The sequence below is a fragment of the Biomphalaria glabrata genome, chromosome 5 (assembly GCF_947242115.1).
Source record: "Biomphalaria glabrata chromosome 5, xgBioGlab47.1, whole genome shotgun sequence".
Taxonomy (NCBI): domain Eukaryota; kingdom Metazoa; phylum Mollusca; class Gastropoda; family Planorbidae; genus Biomphalaria; species Biomphalaria glabrata.
Window position 1 is genome coordinate 43,050,864 of NC_074715.1, and position 17,103 is coordinate 43,067,966.

At 40.1% G+C, this 17,103-nt stretch overlaps 2 protein-coding genes across 2 annotated transcripts; both read left to right on the forward strand.

The window, feature by feature from the left end:
- Positions 1 to 308: 308 nt before the first annotated feature.
- Positions 309 to 4,160, forward strand: LOC106062142 (uncharacterized protein K02A2.6-like). The gene has a single exon (XM_013220416.2). It carries the CDS (start codon positions 309 to 311, stop codon positions 4,158 to 4,160), a length of 3,852 nt encoding a protein of 1,283 aa, XP_013075870.2.
- A 5,457-nt stretch (positions 4,161 to 9,617) lies between these two features.
- On the forward strand, positions 9,618 to 12,412 carry LOC106063909 (alpha-(1,6)-fucosyltransferase-like). The gene is made up of 3 exons (XM_013222402.2): positions 9,618 to 10,427; positions 11,262 to 11,631; positions 11,919 to 12,412. Exons 1-3 carry the CDS (start codon positions 9,691 to 9,693, stop codon positions 12,357 to 12,359), a joined length of 1,548 nt encoding a protein of 515 aa, XP_013077856.2. The 5' UTR covers positions 9,618 to 9,690; the 3' UTR covers positions 12,360 to 12,412.
- The last annotated feature ends 4,691 nt before the right edge of the window (positions 12,413 to 17,103 follow it).

Consider the following 17,103-nt stretch of genomic DNA (forward strand, 5'->3'; position numbering starts at 1 on the left):
GTCTTTTGTTGTGAACATGTCCTTCCTGCCTAAGATGGCGTCCTATGATGATTAAAAGTGTTCGGCCCAACTACGACAATTGTTGACTCAATTCTTCAGGCCATACTTAACATGGTGGCAGCGGAAAGTGAACCACGTAAGTGCTTTCACTCTCGCTAGAAGTAGAAGACTAGACGTCAAGGGAGAGATTAATGATAAATTGAGAGCTATATCGGACAGCCTACCCACAAGGTCACGTACGCTTAGGCCTATCAAGGGAGGCAACCAAGAGATTTATAAATCAGACAGTAGAGACAGAGTTACTCAAGATGTCGGAAAATCTACTGACGCCACCCCATTGCCTGGAACTAACGGAAGGAAATGTTAGCGAAAATTTCAGACGGTGGAGGCGGCAGATGGAAATATATCTGCAGGCGACGGGGGCCTACGGAAGGCCCAAAAGCCAACAGAAGGCCATCATACTACATTGTGCCGGCCCACAGGCCATTGAAGTCAGTGACCAATTCACATACCAGGAAGGGGAGGACGAGGGCGACCCGGAGACACTATTGAAAAAGCTACACGACTACTGCAACCCAAGAGACAACGAAGTGTTAGAGACGTTTCGCTTTTGGAAATTACCCATCTGCTCCCCATTTGAAACCTACCTAACGAAGCTAAAGTCCCAGGCAAACAAGTGCAATTTTAAGGAGCCAGACAGGATGATCCGGGACAAAATAGTGTTCTCCTCAGACAGAAAAGTGCAGGAAAAACTCCTGGCATGCCCAGAGCTGTCCCTGAAAAGAACAATTGAGATTTGCAGAGCCTTCGAACAGTCAACGACCAGTGTTGAGGAAATACGAGCTGAAGCTCAGGCCCAAGTTGACAAAATGGAAAGAACAACACAAAAATCTACAGCTACACCCTTAGAGTGCCGATTCTGTGGACGACACCACGCGTTCAATAAAACAGCATGCCCGGCTTGGGGACAGACATGCAAGCGATGCGGGGAAAGAAACCACTTCGCAAGAAAGTGCAACAGAGCAAAAGGAAGCACACTTGTACACAAGGCGTCAGGGTACGAGCCAGAGTGGCTAAATACAATAAATGCACTCAAGTCGACAAGAGACAGGCTCACGGCTGAATTCGAAGTGAATGGTCAAAGAGTGAAATTCCAGTTAGACACAGAAGCCGACGTCAACATCATTTGTAAAAGATTTGTCAAGAGATGTCAAGCTGTGGAGACCACACAAACTCTAAGAATGTGGAACATGACTGAACAGAAGCCAGAAGGAGTTGCTGATTTACCAATGACAAACCCAAAAACTGGGAAAACAACTGTAGTGAAGTTCGTCGTCGTTGGAAATAACTTCCAATGCCTCCTAGGCTTGAAAACGTGTCAAGAACTGGACCTCATTACACTCAACGACAACAATTTTGTCTCTCAAGTACAGTCAACCAACGATAACCTAGGTGACCTAGGAGAAGCGAAACTAACCATCGATGCAAGCAAGTCTCCAGTGGTGTCTGCATGCCGCAATATTCCTTTCGCATACAGAGACAAAGTCAAGAAAGAGCTTGATGTACTCGTGAAGAGAAAAATACTGGTCCCGGTAGAGGAGCCAACGGATTGGGTCAGTCAAATGGCCATTGTTCAGAAAAAAAACGGAGATCTGCGAATCTGTATAGACCCACAACACTTGAATAGAGTCTTGAAAAGGGAGCATTACAGACTCCCCACATTTGAAGATACTCTACCCCAGTTCGAGAACGCCAAAGTCTTCTCGAAACTTGACGTTAAAGAAGCCTATTGGCATGTTCGCCTTGACAAAGAATCAAGTATCCTGACAACAATGATAACACTTTTCGGCCGTTATAGATGGACAAGGCTGCCCTTCGGACTATGTGTCAGTGGAGAAATTTTCCAAAGAAAACTGTCACAAGCACTGGAAGGCCTCAGCGGCTGCATCAACGTCGCCGACGACATCATTGTAGTCGGGTGTGGCAGAACAATGGAAGAGGCGTTGTGGGACCATAAGGCAAAACTGGAAAATCTGCGAGAAAGATGCAAAAGAAAATCCATAATACTGAACGAGAGCAAAACATTGGAACAAAAAGAGGCGGTCGAATTCATGGGGCACGTCATCAGTGCACAAGGCATTAAACCAGACCCCAAGAAGGTGCAGGCCATAGTGGACATGGATCGCCCTACAAACGCGCAGCAAGTCCGACGATTCTGTGGTATGGTGCAGTACCTCTCAAAGTTCCTTAGCAACTTGTCAGCCATATCACACCCCCTGCGGGAACTCACCAAGAAAGAAACGGATTTTGATTGGAATGAGGAATGCGAAGTCGCCTTTAGGAAACTAAAAGAAATGATAACAACAACCCCGGTGCTGGGTTTCTATAACGCAGCCAAATCCCTTGAAATCCAGGTCGACAGCAGCCAAGATGGGCTTGGTGCCGTGTTGATGCAGGAAGGGAAACCATTGGAGTATGCCTCACGAGTCTTAACACCAACGGAAAAGAGATGGGCTCAAATAGAGAAAGAACTACTGGCAGTAGTTTTCGGACTTGAGAGGTTCAATCAATACACTTTTGGCAGACCCGTCACAATCATAAATGACCACAAACCCCTTGCTACCATCCTACAAAAACCCCTAAACCAAGCCCCAAGACGGTTACAGAACCTCATCATGAGAAGCAATAGATATGATTTCACATTCAAGTGGGTTCGCGGAAACGAACTGTACATAGCCGACACGTTGTCCCGTGCATGCAACTGTAAGCCATTTACTGAAGAAATATTGAACCTCAACATCCAACAAATCGTCGATATTCCCGATCCACTGCTAGACCGAATTAGAAACGAAACAGATGCTGATGAAACTCTACAAGCTCTCCGAAAGACCATTGAAAACGGTTGGCCTGTCAAGAAAACTGCCGCTCCCGCGGCTCTGAGGCCCTATTATGACTTCGCCGAAACCCTGAGTATAAGCAATGGAATCATCGTCAAGGGGGAGAGAGTACTAATTCCCAAAAGCATGCGCTCAGAGATGAAGGAGAAGTTACACGCCTCCCACCTAGCATACGACAGCATGATGAGGCGGGCGAGGGCTCTGATTTTCTGGCCAGGAATGGCTGCAGAAATCAAACAGATGTCCGACTCGTGCACTGCCTGCCAAGAGAATAAGCCAAGCAATCAAAGAGAAACGTTGTGGCCACATTATGAAGGAAAAGGACCTTGGGAAAAAGTTGGAACAGACTTAATGGAGATCCAAGGGAGAACATACTTGATCACAGTGGACTATTTCTCAAATTGGATCGAAGCTGACTTATTAACAACATCAACCTCAACCGAGGTGATTAGAAAACTTAAAGCTCACTTTGCCAGATTCGGAGTCCCTAAAGTCCTAATCTCTGACTGCGGGCCTCAATACACGTCTCACGAATTCGCCGTATTCACTAACAGATGGAACATATCGCACATCAGGTCCGATCCCGGACACCCCAAAGCCAACGGAAAAGCAGAGGCCGCAGTAAAAACAATCAAAAACATGATGAGAAAGACCATCGGAACCGGAGATGATCAATACGAAGCCCTGCTGGAACTTCGCAACACTCCCAAACAGGACTGTGGCTATAGCCCAGCCCAGTTGTGTTTGAACAGAATAACACGGTCACTTCTACCCCTGAATAAACCCCTTGAGCCTGAAAGCTACACAGAAGGCCTGGGGGCGAAAGCCCGTCACAGGTACACCATAAAAAAACACTATGATAAAAGAGCAAGAGACCTGCCCCGGCTGAATGTGGACCAAAACGTTTACTTCCAGAGTCCAGGAAACAATGAGTGGCGGCCTGGCAAAATCATTATGAGAAACAGTGAGCGGTCCTACACCGTGAAGGGAACAACGGGCGGTACCTACGTTAGGAACAGAGTGCACATCCGGCCCAGGAATGTCCCTTACTCAGACATCTTTTCAGATGACGAAACGGCAACCCATGAGGCACCACTAGATGCCTCATCCACAGACTTAACACCACACCCTGCTTTAGAGTCCAGCGCCGGCCCTGATGGGATCCCACCCTTGGCTCACGGAGCAGAGCCTAGCGTGAGAAGGAGTGGGCGAACGAGAGCCACACCTACGTGGCACAAGGACTATGACATGGGCAAGTGGTGACAACCCCTCAAGTTTTGTTTTTTTTTGTCTTTTTTTTTTTCTTGCTACATTTTTTGCTAGATCTGCATAGCCTTCAATATTGATGTATATTATGTTCTATGTATATTATATGTTCTACTCCTATTTATAATGTTGTGTATATACCAATGTTGTCTGTTGAAAATGTTATCAGTGTATCGTAGTATCATCGTGTCACTGTATGTGAAAAGGTTATTGTCTACAATGTTCGTGGTGAAAGAAGGATGTTTCTGCCATGTGCTCGTTTTGGAATGTTGTAGTGAATATGTTTCGTCTAAAGAAAGGGAAGGATGTTAATATTTGATATGTAAGTTATAGCCCTTAGTCATTGTGAGTTATGCGTCTTTTGTTGTGAACATGTCCTTCCTGCCTAAGATGGCGTCCTATGTTGATGATTAAAAGTGTTCGGCCCAACTACGACAATTGTTGACTCAATTCTTCAGGACATACTTAACATTAACTACATTAAATGGCATTATTAGCAATTAATATATTATTTTAAAGATGTGTCTCCCTTCATCTAATAAGGACCTTTTAAAAAAGGCACAACTCTACCTGACAATTCAAGAAGAAGAAGAAATGGAGAGTATGTTAACTTAAAAACATTGAACAGTGTCATAAGCCCACCAAGATATTCTTGAACCCGGGCCCACTGGTACCTTGCCACGTCACTGTTCAGGCCTTTATATGACGATTGGTCTCGCTTTGCAATGCGGTCGTCTTCCATACAGAATAAGTGTCGAAAGACTTATAAACTGTTTTATTAATAATTTATTATTAGATTCTATTGAATGCTTTCAAATTAACTCTTTCTCTCCGTAATTATTTACCACATTCTGATGGAGTCAACGTCTGTATCGTCGGTTAGGAGAGAAAGAGTTAATAAACCTATTTTTCGTACAAATTGTATATGCATAGAAGAACTTTTATCTCCTGTATATCACATTCCGACCCGAGGATACAGGAATACGTGTTTAGTAAAAATTAATTAAAAATAGAAAGAAAGACAGAAAAGAAAATCCACTGCTGATGACAGATATGCGGTGGATGTAGCGAAATATGTAGGTCGCAGCTGGGGCTGCGTAGCCACGTAAAACACCGCACCCTTTCTTAATCTTGGGACTCGAAGACAAGCCTTATATAAGTAAAAAAATAATAGCACTTCAAAATGTGCAGCTAAAAAATGTGTTGTTCCGATGATGAAATAGATTTCAAATGTAAGCTTATTAATTCTACTATGGATAGGATTCCACTTCAGAGGGAAGTCATTCAAATAAGCGTACAGAGTACGGAGCAGGAACATGGAGTATTAATGCAGCTAAGGATGAGACAGGGAAACTCTTAACTCCTTCGTATCTTATACATTACAGATTTCCTTTAAAGAAGATTATTACGTACTACGTATTTAGTATTCCATGTGTTAATTAAGTCGTGAATGTTCATTAGAGACTTAAACTCTACTGTCATTGGCTCTCATGGCTGATTCAGTCAACGAGTCTCATGTTATTATGGCACCAGGATTCAGTCGAGTCCCATGTTCTTATGGCATTAGGATAGAAAGAACTCTTGTACAGCTTGCACCTTTGCTCTACATCAGTGTTTCCCAAACTTTTGACCTATGTGTACCCCTTTTTATAATTGTTGTAATATAGAGAACCCCTCGTCCCCCCCCCCCCAAACACACTTTAATTTATTAACAGAACATAATAGATGGGTATTTTAAATAATCAGCCTAGTTCATGAGGTGCAACGCGTACCCTCTCCAAAGTCTTTCCGTACCCCTGGGGATACGCTTACCTCACTTCATTACATAATAATGTATTAAACGTTTTGTAATTACTATTTTAATGTGTATACGATTTAATATTTATCTTTTTTATTCTGATTTTTCCCGTCCAACCTCTCCCGCCAAAGGGAGGTGATCATCGAAAATAAAAGGTTGTGCTTCAACCATTCCATCATGGCAGGTCTCTTACATTTCCTTGGAGGCAAACACAATTTTGAATAAATGAAACATCAGTCCGCTGAATTATTTATGAAATTTCTGATCATGTTAGAAGGGAAACACGCTCTAACTTCGCTAGAGAACATGCTGGAGCTCTGGGACGCTGTTTACGTCTTGCAGAGTTCCCTTACTCGTTCAACACCATGAACAGGTGCTAGGATGTTTAATGAACGACCATATGCTAGAGGCCATCTACACAAGGGCTTGTCTCTATGGCTCTAGCTTCATTCTCACAGAAGCCTTAAACTACATGCTGGAATGTTTTGAAAGTGTCTACACTGAAGGCGTGACCAGGATTTTAACGTATGAAGATTTAATGTTTCTAGTGGAGCATGATGAGTTATGCATTGAGAAAGAAGACACGGGTCTTGCTTGCAATTTTCCAATGGGCAGCAAATAGAGACATACAAAACGAGAGATGCTTCCTGGAAGATATGGATGTGTCCTTCTGCGAAACAAGAAAATCAACATTAGAAGTTTCATGCGAGGAAGAAAAACAATTTAAACATAGTGAGTCCAAGCTCTCTAAGCTTCTAAGAGCCTCTAGATTTGGTTTGGTCAGCCTTAAATGCCTTGAAGAGCTTACTAATCACCATTTGTCTGAAATTGATCCAGAAGCGAAACGCGTTCTTTCCGAAGGCATTCACTTTAAGATAGCAAGAAAATCGCATGGATGCTGGCCTTCTTACGTCATCCATAGAAGTGAAAACATTGAAATGTATCTAGGGGTATTGGCAGGCGGAGATAAAGTCAGTGTTCTTATTCTCTCAAAAAAATAATGGAAAAAGCCTCCAAGATGTCCACTCCTGCCAAGTAACAATAATTTGACAGTTTTTAATGACCAGCTGTACTCTGTGTGCAACTCTGGGTACGAAAGTCTAATCTTCTGTTATAAAAATTCTGAATAGAAATTTATCGCTGATATACCAGGGGCAGACTTTATCGTCGTGTCTTAAAGGGAAACCCCGATGGTTTTTCAAATTTGAGTTATTGACTTATTTAAATTCAGCGTAAAAAGTTGTAATAGTAAACATTTTACCATTTTTTATTTAAAATGCTTAGAAACATTTATATTTAATAAATTAGACAATACATTCTTGAAATCTAAAAAACGGGGTTTTTTGATATTTTGTTTTTAGGTTAGATATACGTCACTTCCATCAACAATGCTGAAAAGGAAACTAGATTTAACCAATCATATCGCTTCTTTCTTACAGTAGCTGTCAGGCTCTTAGGCTTAGTGACGGCCTACTCCGCAGCTATGCTGCAGTTATATATATATATTTTTTATTATATATATAAATTATATATTATATACCTATAAAAGCATTAGGATAACCAACTTAAGAAAAAAAAGTAACATTTTCATCTAAGCCTCTGTCCCAAGAAGTAAATAGATCGTGTGTCTGACTGATTCGAACAAACTGGTCAGTGTAAGGCTAGTCTAACGTGTAGTCCGTCACGACAAGACAATCAAGAGATAGTGTTTGTTGTGTGTTGTGTTGTGGTCAGGCGAGAAAATACATACTGCCGTGGTTAGTCGAGCATGTAAATCTACTTTCAACACGTATTTTTTTCTTTGCTTACAAGATCTAAATCTAACTGCATAGGCGAATAGAATAGGCAATGGTCGTCTCCACACGAGCGCCACGATGAGGCAGAGTAGCGTGCTTGTGGGTAAACTATGCAGCTGCCGGTCTCGAATATGACTTTCTATCGTATCAAATTTAGAGAAGAAATAGCGAAACTTATCCTAAATGTTATTGTTGAAATACAGTAGGTTTTTAATAAATTGCATACTTTTAGTTTTTTCGCAGTTAATTTACATTTTTCTTTTTTATTTGGGGGCCACCAAATTCACTTTGCCTAGGGCCTCCAATTATCTAAGGCTGGCCCTGACTGGCAGTTCCGAAAAGTACTTGAAGATTTGGAAACAAAACATTCTGATGTTCGGTAACACAGTAGTATTCACTGGCCTAGCATTAGAAGAATATGGAATCTCAAGGAAGAAATAGGTTTCTAGAAGGACATTGACAGTGACTTTATTACTAATATATTCAATGAAGAGTTGAAGACAGACTTCATGTTTATCATCGGAGGAATTGCAACATGTTGTTTGTACATGAAATGTATGTGCATCTTAAATCTTTTCAAACAAAGCTATTTCATTTCTTGAGGCCTGCAAGTGTAATCAGGTTTTCTCATTTTCATTGGTGAAAGGTGAAACTATTTCTAATGAAATGGTTGAAAAGTACAAGACTTATTTGGATTCCTTGATTGTGGAATTTGAAAGCAAATTTTGAGACGTCAAGAACTTGGAACCAGTTTTCAATACCCTCAGCTTATCACCTAGTGCAAAAGCTGATTCAACTCCAGAGGAAATACCTCCAAGCAAATTTTGATCTGAAAAGAAGTTTCAGCCAGTTCTTTCGTGGTAGTTTAATAAAATCGTTGCTGTTAAACTTTCACATTATTTGGAACCACATTCATCTGTGAACAAACATTTTTTTTTTTTTGAAAATCATCAAATTTTAGAACAGATCGATGATGATTGACTGTAATTGACAGCAGTCACAAGAAAAACCACAACTAGTTAGCTCGTTCCAAGATTCAGGAAAATTATGCCCGAGAGTAAACAGTTATATGATTTATATTAAGTACTACTATACATTTGTGGTGAAATTGTGTGATCTGAGCAGACCACAACTAAATAATAAAAAATCTTTCGTAAAATTAGTTCAAGAAATTGCTAACTCTTGTCATTTCTAAATTTTAGTGCATATATATATATATATATATATATATATATATATATATATATATATATATATATATATATATATATATATATATATATATATATATATATATACATACATTTATATATGCGGCCCCCAGTCCCCAATTTTTTAAAATGCGGCCCTCAGTAGAAAAAGGTTGCCCACCCCTGCACTAGAGGGATAACATCCTGAGTAAAGAGAAACTGATCGCGGATAAACTTGATGTTAAGTTGGTGGTGCCGAGAATATGCAGTCGACAGACACACCAAACACCAAAATAGGATTTTTCTTTAATTTTCTCCATAAAAAGAAAGTTAAGGCTAAGACTATGAGCTATAGATTGCAACTTGAACCCCCCCCCCCCGGCCCCCTGTTTAGTGAATTCCTTTTCAATTTCCCTTCTTGTCGGTTATTATAACAAGGCGTAAGTAAATAGTTAATTAATCGTAGGATGTAATTAGATTCTTTTTTAGATAGAATGTCTCTAAAACTGTATCAGGTATAAAAAAAAAAACGTACAGGAATCATATATTATAGGAAAATGTTTATATCACGTGGCTACGCAGTTCCAGCTGTATAAACATGGGGATTTCCCGTAAAAAATATTTTAACACGACTTGTCTCCAGTTCTGAAAGGTTAGAATAAAAGCTTTGGTGTTTTCTTTCAAATACAAATGTAGGTTCGTGCTTTGTTTTTATAAGTCTAGCTTTAGAGTTAATTTAAATAATGACCAACTCTTCAAAACTGCTGAGCGAGAGACGTTCTCTCTTATCGAAGTTTCTAGAAGAACACTGCTTATATAAGGTACTTCTATTAGTGTGCTCCTTTCATTTTACTTTGATGACGTATCAAAACTTGACCAAGTACAGCATCAGACTTCGAAGCGTCGAATTGGAAGTCTTGATGGAGTCGGCGGAACAGGCCATCGGGAATTTCCATTTACTTTCCACTAACATCATGGACTTCAAGCAGTCCCTAAGAGGCAAGTCGATTGGAACTTTTGGCCTTCTCCACGGTATGCTGTCTTCCATTTTGAAGCTTATAGACGCCTTCGACCAAATTGTAGATCCTGACACCAATCTACGGGAAGCGGAAGAGTACCCGAGATGCAACGCGAGTAAGCTGCCAAGAGCTAATAGTAATGTAAACGATGTGGCTCCCATCAGCAAGTCAATACGAGACGAAATCGAGAGATTCTACGAAAAAGTCAACAGAAAATTACTGGCCAAACGGAGAGGTTCTCATGCTGACTCTGAACAATTTGAACTACTTATGAATGGCGAGTTAGAAGAAATAGTCTCTGAAAAACGTCCACTGTTTCGGCGACTCTTCAGCATACTTAACTTGTGGACGTCCCACGAAATGACGTTAAAAAGATTAGGAACTGAGTTTCAGCTTCATCTAAATCTTACACTAAATCCCCACGACTGCAAGAAACGTAGTATGATCGTCTGCGACTACAGGTATGTGCGAATCTGTTGAATAGGAATTAGAAGAATACTTTCTGCTAGTGTGGTTTTCAGTTTATATTCCTAATGGCTTATTGTTTTCTAGTGATTTTTGTTTAAGGCTCTAAAATTGCAATAGTTAAAAAATTCAGTAAATTCTCTTTAATATGTTCAAAATCAATTTTGTATGTGTGTGTGACTGCCTAAGACAAAGATGTAGATGTCCTGGTCCAGAGGTTGGATATATAAACCTTCATCCTGTAGTGTAGTAAATTTATTCAAAAGTTACCTGAGTCCCACGAGCTTTTAGCAAACTATTAAATTGTGATGGTTTTCTACATATGTAGACCCAATTAAATAAAGCAGCCTTCGATACTGTCTATAAAATCCAAGTCGCCTACCAAACAAGTTTTGACTTCATGCATAAATCTTAGTGGTTTGACAGAGTCTTGTATATGTAATGGCCCATTAGAACTCTGGAGCTGACTAAACAAAACAACAAAGTCGCGCTGAAATTTCTTATTACATCTTCAAATAAAGTGTAAAAATTCAAGGACTTTAAACCCAGGACCATCTGCATGTTAGTCACCACGTCAGAAGATATGTAGGCTTATAAGATAGGCTTGAATGGCTTTGGAAAGTGTAGACGTCTCGAACTCAACAAGTTCCCCATTATTATTTCCCCTGACTTTCATCCGAGATAGAGCTGCGAAGAACATTTGCTTGATCAGCTGACTGACTCCTACACTTTTAATGCTGATCTCATTATTCTACTATTCCTGCTTAAAAAAAGCAAATTTAGGACCTGTAACGTACACTCTTAGAATCATTGTTTTCTTTTCTTTGCAGCCAAACAGATGTCCAAACAACGATTCACAGCATTGCATACTGTATGACTTTGGCTTTTTCCACGAGGCGAGTGTTGAAGTTGACTCGTCACTGGCCATGGCGCTCGTGCACTCAGGACATCGGTGTTAATGAAAAGCTGGTGGTCCAACTGGAGACTTCTAGAAATCTTCATTCAGACATAAGTGTCTTCCACAAGCACGCCGTGGTAGTCGTGAATACCAGCAAGAGCAGACTGCCTGAGTTTTCTAAGACCTTGTCTCAAATCCTAGAGAACAGAATCATGGAACAAGTCCGGCTCTACCACCAGAAACCTGAGGCGTGGGTTATTGGTCAAATAGTCAGTTATATTATAAGTCCAATCATAAACAAGGTTTGTTGAACTGTTAAGGATGAAAAAAAAATTTTTATAACGTTGATCTCGTGATAATCAAAGCGATTTTTTTTCTTTTAAAAGTTTTCGGGCATTTCCTTGTAAAAGTAACACATTTTCTTGTCTCAATAAAACAAATAACAAAATAACGGACATTCTATTAATTTCAGCAACAAATAACTGTCATTAGTTTAGTAGCTGGGATGTATTATGCACAGAGTTAGCGTATTGTATAATTTTCTTTAACTTATCTAATAAACTACCTCTTGTGGTATTTTTCCCTTCAGGACAGGCTTTCAAGGGAAGAGAAGAGATTAGACTTCCATCGCCCAATCGTCGGAGTATATGTAGGTCATTCAGAGGCTACTGCCCAAAACTTAGGCCTATCCAAGTATATAGAAGGAGTGGAAAAGTTCTACCAAGACGCCCAGCACAGACACCTGCCTGTGTCTCTGAGAAGAGTTCTGCTAGTTGCTCAAAGTTCCAAGGTCTATCGGGAAGCGAACGCCTACACCAAAAGGTTCACAGTCATCCGCAGAAAGGATACAAATGGGCACGAGTCTACGAGCCTGACAGATGCCTACAACATGCTCCTCCTGGCCAGGTGTAGCTATCTCGTGTGTGACATGACCTGGCCACCGTGCCGAATGACCTACGAGTTGATGCAAACAATGCATGGTGACGCTAGCAACAGAGTCCACATCGTCAGAGGCCAGTGGAGATTTTAATAATTGTCTTTTTTCTTGCATGTCATAATTTATAAGTACATAGACGAAATGGTGCCATGCCTTATATGTCTTTTTTTTTTAAGTTCATTGTGAGTCTTAAATCTTCTTGTCCATTGTTCACTATAAGAATCTCAACGTTTTTTGTAAAGATTTTTTTTTTGGATCAAACATCTTGAATTAATAGAATAAGAAATGAAAGACATCATAGACATTTTGTGTATCCATTCACCATTGATATAAAATATAGCTAAGAAACTTGGGGTTTGAACTTATATCACTCAAGTACAAAACAACGAAAACATGATCTGCTTAGAATTTTATACATTTATGAAGTTTGCGCAAAGGCCAACCTTTTTTCGCCCTACCTTCCTCTTTCGTCGACTAAGGGCCTGACCACCTTCTGGATGCAGAAGTTCTCCAGTCAAAGGAAATTGCTATTTTATGTTTAAGCGTGTCTTTGTATGCTTTATATCACCAGAAAGTGACAGTGGTATGTTAGTACAACTTCATCTTTCGAAAATTTAGTAATCATATGCAATCTCTAAATAGATGTATTCTATTATTAGATCCAGGCCTACCCTACATGTATAATGATGAATATTGATAACAAGTCTGGGATAGAATTAGTGGGTGTTGTATTGGGGCAGAATTAGTGAGTGGTGTACTTGGGACAGAATTAGTGAGTGGTGTATTTGGGACAGAATTAGTGGGTGGTGTACTTGGGACAGAATTAGTGGGTGGTGTATTTGGGACACAATTAGTGGGTGGTGTATTTGGGACACAATTAGTGGGTGGTGTATTTGGGAATTGGTACGTTCCCAATAAGATAATTATTACCACAGTGATTGAAATCAATATAAGTCAATAAGATATCTTGCTAGGTAACAAATGACTGTTTAATTGAAGGAATTGGGTAAGCGTTAGGATAATTATTGTACATAGACTGAAATTATTACTATTACTATTACTATCTAGATAGACTGAAGTTATTGCTAGCACTCTAACTGTCTTTAAAATCTTAATCAAATAATTGAAGTGTAATTTCAAAGCTGGTTCGGTCCTATTGTTGGACACGACTCGCTGTCACAATCATCTCTAATAAAGGTACATAAGTCATAAATTTACAAAGAAAAGCTAGATGGTCGACGTCAAACCATATAATCGACTCATTTCTGTTGTAAACCAATATTACTTTTAATATTTTATTTATATAAATAGAATCTGAGTAAACATTTATTATCTATTAGGCACTTACAAAGTTGTGTGTATTACAATATCTATCACATGACTTTTTAGTTGGGGGGGGGGAGGGGGGAAAGCAAGTGCTGTTGGTCGTCGTGTAGTTCGTTAACCAATGGCCAAAGAAACTGATGACCTTGACATCATCTGCTCTATAGATCACAAGGTCTGAAAGGGGAATTTTACTTTACTCACAATGTCAAATACTGCTTTCTCAATAACCTGGAAACCCAGTTTGAATGTCTGTATTTTAGAACTGGCTACATACACAGCAGAACATCAAGTCCACTTGTTTGACGGTAATTTAATATCCTTAATGCTGACTTTAAAGCGTAAAGGATTTGCTTTAAATCACTACGCTCAAAGTGTTGCATTGAAAGAGAATATTACAAAATCTTCAACCATTTTACTGGCATTCATGCGGCCCTTTCGGTGGCCACACCAGCCTAATGATTTTGCCCAAATGCCCATATAGCCAGTCGCCCCTGTTTCCCGTGTAACCATTGGTCTTTGAGGGACAATCGATAAATCAATTTTAAACACCTTGGGCGCCTAAAGAAATGTCTAATTCTAAAAAAAAGCCTTTTCAATGATTCATTCATTTCTCTATTCATATACATTTTCAGTTAATCTGAGAACAAAATATTTTGGTTCAATAAGTAGAAATTAGAAATCGTAGTAAGAGGACACCGCATACACGCTAGTGCTTATTTTAGCTATGATACAATACAAACAGTTATCGACTTTAGATTATTCAGTAATACACAAGTAATGGTACTATAATAAAGCTAAAACAATGTTTATATTGCAATGATGATGTTGCTACCAAACTGTAGAGTACTTAATAACTGTTTTATTCAGAATTAAATTCCTATTTTATTCTATTTGATGGTTTCTTTATGTAAGGTGATTTAGATTACCTATTTTTATTATCGAATATTTTGGTTAATAACAAGGCAGAACCTGCGCTAAGTTGAGAAGACTCCGATCCATATGTTGTTGTGTTTTTTAGTTGTCAATGCACATAGTAAGTAACCTTTGTTTCATTTTAATCTGTTATTATTTCTATTAATCTATTAATCTTTTTTCCTCTTATGCGGCCAACAGAGAAATAATGCATTAACCTTGAAATTACACGCCCCCAAGTCACGAAACAATAAGTCCTATTTCTTTCTTTCTAGAGTCATTGAAGTCTATTCTACTTGTGCTTTGTGGAGTTCCCTTTATTCAATCACTGGTCTCAATCTATAATAGAAGTGTCCTTGTTTTTAACTGAAACATAAAAATACTATTGATTAAGTTGAGACTCCATAAAAAAAGACAGGCCTGATTTTATGTTAGTTTAAGAGAAACCATTCAGCCGTGTCGAAAACGGCTTTTGTTTTGGATTTTTCTTTTTTATCAATTTATAACACATTAAAGACTCGTCTATTAAATTTTTCTTTTGAGTGCCAACTTTTATATCTTTTGATTTAAAGGATTTAAGGATAGAATAATTATGACAGACTGCTTATCTTTTAATTATAAGGGTCACTTAAGGGAGACTTTTCTTTATATCCTTACATTAAAAAGTGGAATTTCTAGTATGAACTTTTGTAATGTCATGCAATGTCACCTGTCATTCAATTTTGTGGCCTCACGGGAAGTTTAGGGTGGCAAGCTTCGTGACATTCTTTCTCATCTTAAAATAGAACAGTTTATATTGAACAGGGCGCTTTGTGTATATATAGTAATTTAATCCCCACTTTGCTTATTAGCTCAAGTATAAGGTAGAAGACAAGAGCAGATAATAGAGAGAAACACCTTAAGGGGCGAGAACCTGAATAACGTGGAGTGAGGTCATCTGATTTCCGATATCAAGTCGATATGAACTTCATCAAAACCGAGCAGGGGATATTAACTGCTGCGTCTCTGGTTGAATAGATAAAAGGGTTTTATTGAAATGACTTCAAGTGTGAAGCTGTGTGGCTAAATGGTCTACTGAATAAATGGAAAGTTAGGCGATAAATAAACGCTTGGTGAATATCAGTTTTAGGCCTGAGTGGAAGATATTTTACTGTCTCTTGTGTTTTCTCTATTCGAACAATTTTGTTCTAACGTATTTATTAAATTCGTTTTCTTCGTCTATCACGTTTAATAGTTTGAACATTATTAGTTCAGACTGACAAGCCTTTAACCCTTTCCTTGCGGCCATGTTTAATTAACCCACATTATGCGAGTTTTACAGAAATAGTTGATCGAGTGTGGCCTACTTGCTGCTTTGAGAAGAATTTCTTCTTTATGTCTAGAAATTCATAAATCATTTCGTAATATAACTTGTAACTTATTGTCCTCTATTAGGTAATATTTCAGCTAACTTTTGTTCAGGAGAGTGCTTCAGATGTTTGTTATTTATTTCAACTGTTTTAATTGGTGATTGAAAGATTTGCTTTTTGGCCTTGAGTGTGCGGGGCTTCATCATGGCCTTGAGTGTGCGGGGCTTCATCATGACCTTGAGTGTGCGGGGCTTCATCATGACCTTGAGTGTGCGGGGCTTCATCATGACCTTGAGTGTGCGGGGCTTCATCATGACCTTGAGTGTGCGGGGCTTCATCATGGCCTTGAGTGTGCGGGGCTTTATCATGGCCTTGAGTGTGCGGGGCTTCATCATGTCCTTGAGTGTGCGGGGCTTCATCATGTCCTTGAGTGTGCGGGGCTTCATCATGGCCTTGAGTGTGCGGGGCTTCATCATGGCCTTGAGTGTGCGGGGCTTCATCATGGCCTTGAGTGTGCGGGGCTTCATCATGTCCTTGAGTGTGCGTGGCTTCATCATGTCCTTGAGTGTGCGGGGCTTCATCATGACCTTGAGTATGCGGGGCTTCATCATGTCCTTGAGTGTGCGGGGCTTCATCATGTCCTTGAGTGTGCGGGGCTTCATCATGTCCTTGAGTGTGCGGGGCTTCATCATGTCCTTGAGTGTGCGGGGCTTCATCATGTCCTTGAGTGTGCGGGGCTTCATCATGTCCTTGAGTGTGCGGGGCTTCATCATGGCCTTGAGTGTGCGGGGCTTCATCATGGCCTTGAGTGTGCGGGGCTTCATCATGGCCTTGAGTGTGCGGGGCTTCATCATGTCCTTGAGTGTGCGGGGCTTCATCATGTCCTTGAGTGTGCGGGGCTTCATCATGACCTTGAGTGTGCGGGGCTTCATCATGGCCTTGAGTGTGCGGGGCTTCATCATGGCCTTGAGTGTGCGGGGCTTCATCATGACCTTGAGTGTGCGGGGCTTCATCATGACCTTGAGTGTGCGGGGCTTCATCATGACCTTGAGTGTGCGGGGTTTCATCATGACCTTGAGTGTGCGGGGCTTCATCATGACCTTGAGTGTGCGGGGCTTCATCATGACCTTGAGTGTGCGGGGCTTCATCGTGACCTTGAGTGTGCGGGGCTTCATCGTGACCTTGAGTGTGCGGGGCTTCATCATGACCTTGAGTGTGCGGGGCTTCATCATGACCTTGAGTGTGCGGGG